General features: G+C 33.3%; 1 protein-coding gene across 2 annotated transcripts; it reads left to right on the top strand.

Moving 5' to 3' along the window:
• The first annotated feature begins 1,363 nt into the window (after positions 1-1,363).
• Positions 1,364-4,274, top strand: LOC140978993 (probable serine/threonine-protein kinase WNK9). Of its 2 annotated transcripts, none has more exons than XM_073444331.1 (7): positions 1,364-1,660; positions 1,792-1,829; positions 1,946-2,173; positions 2,268-2,488; positions 2,583-2,740; positions 2,828-3,269; positions 3,352-4,274. In XM_073444331.1, exons 1-7 carry the CDS (start codon positions 1,586-1,588, stop codon positions 4,215-4,217), a joined length of 2,028 nt encoding a protein of 675 aa, XP_073300432.1. In that variant the 5' UTR covers positions 1,364-1,585; the 3' UTR covers positions 4,218-4,274. The 2 variants fall into 2 exon arrangements, with proteins under 2 accessions (XP_073300432.1, XP_073300433.1); XM_073444332.1 differs by having other exon boundaries at positions 1,588-1,660; positions 1,792-1,854.
• The last annotated feature ends 450 nt before the right edge of the window (positions 4,275-4,724 follow it).

The following is a 4,724-nucleotide window of genomic DNA, read 5'->3' as shown; positions in this document are numbered from 1 at the left end:
ATTAAATGCATCGTGTCTTCAAATTTAATAACGTTTCACTTATTATTTTACAAACTTTACATCTAATTTATTGTCATTAGTAGGACCTTATTTTACACAGAACCACCTCAAAAACAACTACAGTTAAAAATGACAAGAAAATAAAAAAGATAATACGCGTAAAAAAAATCAAATAAAAATTATTTTAACTTTATTTTCCAAATATTTGATAATTATATTTAAAATTATGAAGCAAAAATATTAGACCTTACTAGTTTTTTAAAATTGATCTCAAAATATTATTTTTGAAGAAGAAATACTATTTAGTAGCAACTCTTGATACTAACGCTTTTGCATTATTTTATTTTCAAGCAAATTCAGATGTTTCGAAGTTTATATTTGGAGGTAAAATAAATTTTAGAAGTTAGATTTTTTTTATCATTTTTACACAAATAGACACATCTTTACACATGACACGCCGGTAAATCAAATTTTGTGCAAGCATCTATATTTGGAGGTAAAATAAATTTTAATTTCCAATCTGGTTATCCTTCCTATCCAATATTTAATTTAAAATAGATATTTTTTTTTTATAATAAACATTAAATTGTGTAGATATAAAATGAACCAGGCGCATATGCTATAGTTAAAAAATCATTTTCAAGAACTGTTCCTTCATTTATTTATTTATATTTTTAGTAAATGCTCATTTATTAAATTTATTTATATAGTAAATGAAGCGCAATATAATTTTAAAATAAGTTATATAAATAAATAAAGATAAAGGTGACGAAACCCAAATCAACAATTATCCAATACCTTTCTTGGGAAAAAAAAAGGCAACCCAGTTTTATATTATTTATTATTTTAGATTAAAAAAGAAAATAAAAACTACCTTTCCTTAAAATCCAATTATCCAATAGTTTCCAACAACGTACCGCTGCTTGTACTAATTCCCTGACACCCACTTGTGCGACTACCAAATGCCACATGATAATAATTAAAAAAGAAAAAAAGATAAATCATTTCATTATCTTGGTTGGTCCCTCTTCCTGCAAGCTGTTTCAGCCCTGTCTGTCTCGAAAGAATGTATGAATATAAATTTTACATATATATATATATATATACACACACAAACACACACACGCGTATGTAAGGTGAAACTGTGTGTTAAAAAAAAAGGTGAAACTGTGACTCAATCAGTGTGTTTTCTGCATGTTTTTGTTTAATATTTATATTTATATATAGTTTTTATAGCTCGTGGTGAGATAAAAAGTAAGCTAAAAAGAGTGGCGCTTTGTCAAGATTCGCGCTTTAACCGAGGAAGTAGAATATAAAATAAATTTATTTACGGTTTTCCTTTTTAAAAAAAAAATAATAGTTTATGGGTAAAGGATTTACCGAATGGATCATGGGTGTTGTGGTATGTGAGTTGTTGGGGAAATAATTTTGGTCCTTTTTATGGACTTTCCGAAGTCTCTTCTTCCCCACAAATCATGCCCCTTGTATTTCCTCTTGCTTTTTGCTGAAATTTTTTTGCATCATTACTACAGAAAGACTCCCTCCAATTAAAGAAAATCAGGACCGAGGAAAATAGAATAAAGGAATGAATGGTGTTACTGATCTCGATTTAGAAGACTCTGAGTTTGTTGAAGTTGATCCCACTGGAAGATATGGAAGGGTATCGTCCCCTTTTCTTTTTCTTTTTTGGGCTGTATTTTCTATCTTTCTGATTATATTTCATTCGAAAGATATGTATTTATTTTTCTTGAAATATAGCTTCATGTTTCTTGTTTTCTTTTCTGATTGCAGTATAATGAAATTCTTGGAAAAGGATCTTCAAAAATAGTGTATGTTTTTAATAAACTACATTGGGTATCTCCCAGATTTGACCTTTTCAGTATTGATAATTATTACATTTAAGTTATTCACTTTTGGGTTCAATTTTTCCTGCTTATTGTTTCAGTTACAGAGCTTTTGATGAGTATGAAGGGATTGAAGTAGCTTGGAACCAGGTGAAGCTCTACGATTTTCTACAGAGACCTGAAGATCTTGAGAGGCTTTATCGGGAAATCCATTTACTCAAGACTTTGAAACACGTCAATATTATGAAATTCTACTCATCTTGGGTTGACACTACCAATAGAAACATCAATTTTGTGACAGAAATGTTCACTTCTGGTACCCTCAGACAGTAAGTCTCCATTTTCTGTAAATTTGGTGATCTGGGATTTTCAAATCTTTATATTTTGATACAAATTTATGTGGTTTTCTTTAATCTGAAATAGGTACAGGCTAAAGCATAAAAGGGTGAATACTAGAGCTATCAAGCACTGGTGTAGGCAGATTTTACAAGGGCTTCTTTATCTCCACAGTCATGATCCTCCTGTGATTCATAGAGATCTGAAATGCGACAACATTTTTATTAATGGGAATCAAGGTGAAGTCAAGATTGGCGATCTTGGATTAGCTGCAATTCTTCGGAAATCACATGCTGCTCGGTGTGTGGGTACGTCTAATATTTTTCGAAGTTTCCTGAAATTTTTTTTCTTGAATTTATGTTAAAGTTTGATATAGCATCGGATTTTGGTTGTTGAAAATAGGAACACCGGAGTTCATGGCTCCTGAGGTATATGAAGAGGAATATAATGAATTAGTGGATACCTATTCGTTTGGAATGTGCATTTTGGAGATGGTAACCTTTGAGTATCCATATAGTGAATGCACTCATCCTGCTCAAATTTATAAGAAAGTGATCTCTGTAAGAATCTGGAATGAATTTTTTTCCGGCAATCTATTATTTAGCAATTTTTCTTGTCATTTTAAGATTTGTTGTATTTCATCTTAGGGGAAGAAACCGGATGCCCTTTACAAAGTTAAGGATCTTGAGTTACGGCGATTTGTTGAAAAGTGTTTAGCGACTGTGTCTGACCGGTTATCCGCGTGGGAACTTCTCAACGACCCTTTTCTCCAAATCGATGAATTTTTTTATGATTTTAGGATGTTGAATTATCAGAGAGATTATGATGAAATAGGTTCGATTTTAAAGCAACCCCTCTTGAGTGCTCGTCATAGCACAACCAGTTCTTTAGCCAATGGTTACTCGAACTATCTTTGTTATAATCACGAAAATGACTTGGATTGCCACTCGGTTGAGTATGAAGGGAATGAGATAGATTTATTCACAAGTCATGAAGATGATCACTTGGATAATGTGGACATTAAAATCAAGGGGAGAAGAAGTGAAGATGGGACTATCTTTTTGAAACTCAGAATTTCAGATAAAGAAGGTATGTATGTTTTAGATTCGTTTATATGGAAAATTCTCATCATGACGTACTGAAATATAGAGTTTCAAATTGGTATTTCCAGGTCTTGTCCGGAATATATACTTCCCTTTTGACATTGAAACTGATACAGCTTCGAGTGTTGCTGCTGAAATGGTTTCTGAGTTGGATATTACAGATCAAGATGTGACCAAGATTGCAAATATGATCGATGCACAAATAATTTTGTTGGTACCAGATTGGAAAACGGGTGCTGGATTTGAAGAAAATTTTCATGAAAGTAGTAGTAACTACTGTCAAAATTGTGCATCAGACGGTGCTCTAGCTGGCTATTTATCGTCCCACAAACCAGGAAAGAATCAGCAAGCTCCTCGATGTTCTAAGCACGGATGTGGAGCAATACATGGTCGTTTTGAAGAGATTACATACCAAGTTGAATGGCCGGACAAATGTGTTACAGATGGTGCCCCAATGTGTTCAAGCCAGTCGGATGGTGAACAAAATCCTCTCAGATCCCATTTATCTGTTAACTTTGGACATGAACATGAAACGTCAGAGCAAAATAACAAGGATGAATCAAATGTAAGAGTCAACAAAGAGAATACATCTGATGGGAATGAGAGTAAGCAGGAGTTAATGTGGCTTAAGGCCAAGTATGAGATACAGTCGAGGGAGCTTGGAGATGAGAAAATTGGGGTTATGGTCGAGCATCCGAGTTTAGATTCTCACTCAGGAGAATGCAAGAACGATACATGGGATGAGAAAAGTGAAGTTCGGCTTGAATCTTTTGCCTCAATGAAGCATGCTACAACATTCTCATCAACAATTTCTGAAAGGAAACATGATTATGAGTCTGCCTACAGTTTATGTAGTCCGATGCACATGGTCACAGCTAAGAGTTTCTATCTCCACAGAGCCAGTTCTCTACCAGTTGATGCTAGAGATTTCTAAAACTTGAGAAGTTTTTGTCATAATATTAGACTTAATTTTAATCAAAGAAGAAGTCTCTACTCAAGTCATAATATTAGACTTAATTTTAATCAATGAAGAAGTCTCTACTCAAGTCACAATAGTGGGATGGACGGATTCGATGTCCATTTTCCAGCCTTACGTGAATAATGTTGATGTATTTCTGCAGACTTAATTTTAATCAATGAAGAAGTCTCTACTCAAGTCACAATAGTGGGATGGACGGATTCGATGTCCATTTTCCAGCCTTACGTGAATAATGTTGATGTATTTCTTGCAGATAATGAATTCTTACGTGAATAATGTTGATGTATTTCTTGCAGATAATGAATTCTCAACTTCAAATGAAAGTGACTTCCATTTGAGTTAAAAATGAGTGAATGTACATCGCCAACCAAATTATAGCAAGAAAAGCAAGAATGGTTTCTCGAATTGACCCTTTCTTTTTCCCCCATAAAAAGTGGGAATCTCCCTTTTTTCCATATATGG

This window comes from Primulina huaijiensis, chromosome 6, assembly GCF_012295235.1.
Source record: "Primulina huaijiensis isolate GDHJ02 chromosome 6, ASM1229523v2, whole genome shotgun sequence".
NCBI lineage: Eukaryota > Viridiplantae > Streptophyta > Magnoliopsida > Lamiales > Gesneriaceae > Primulina > Primulina huaijiensis.
The sequence above is the reverse complement of the archived record's forward strand: the minus strand, read 5'-3'. Positions and strand labels throughout refer to the sequence as shown.

Bases quoted from the DNA above. Each gene is read 5' to 3' on its own strand.
- LOC140978993 (XM_073444331.1), top strand. From the start codon at position 1,586: ATGAATGGTGTTACTGATCTCGATTTAGAAGACTCTGAGTTTGTTGAA. The intron at 1,830-1,945 runs GTATGTTTTTAA...TTATTGTTTCAG, and splicing joins AAAGGATCTTCAAAAATAGT to TTACAGAGCTTTTGATGAGT. The intron at 3,270-3,351 runs GTATGTATGTTT...TGGTATTTCCAG, and splicing joins CAGAATTTCAGATAAAGAAG to GTCTTGTCCGGAATATATAC.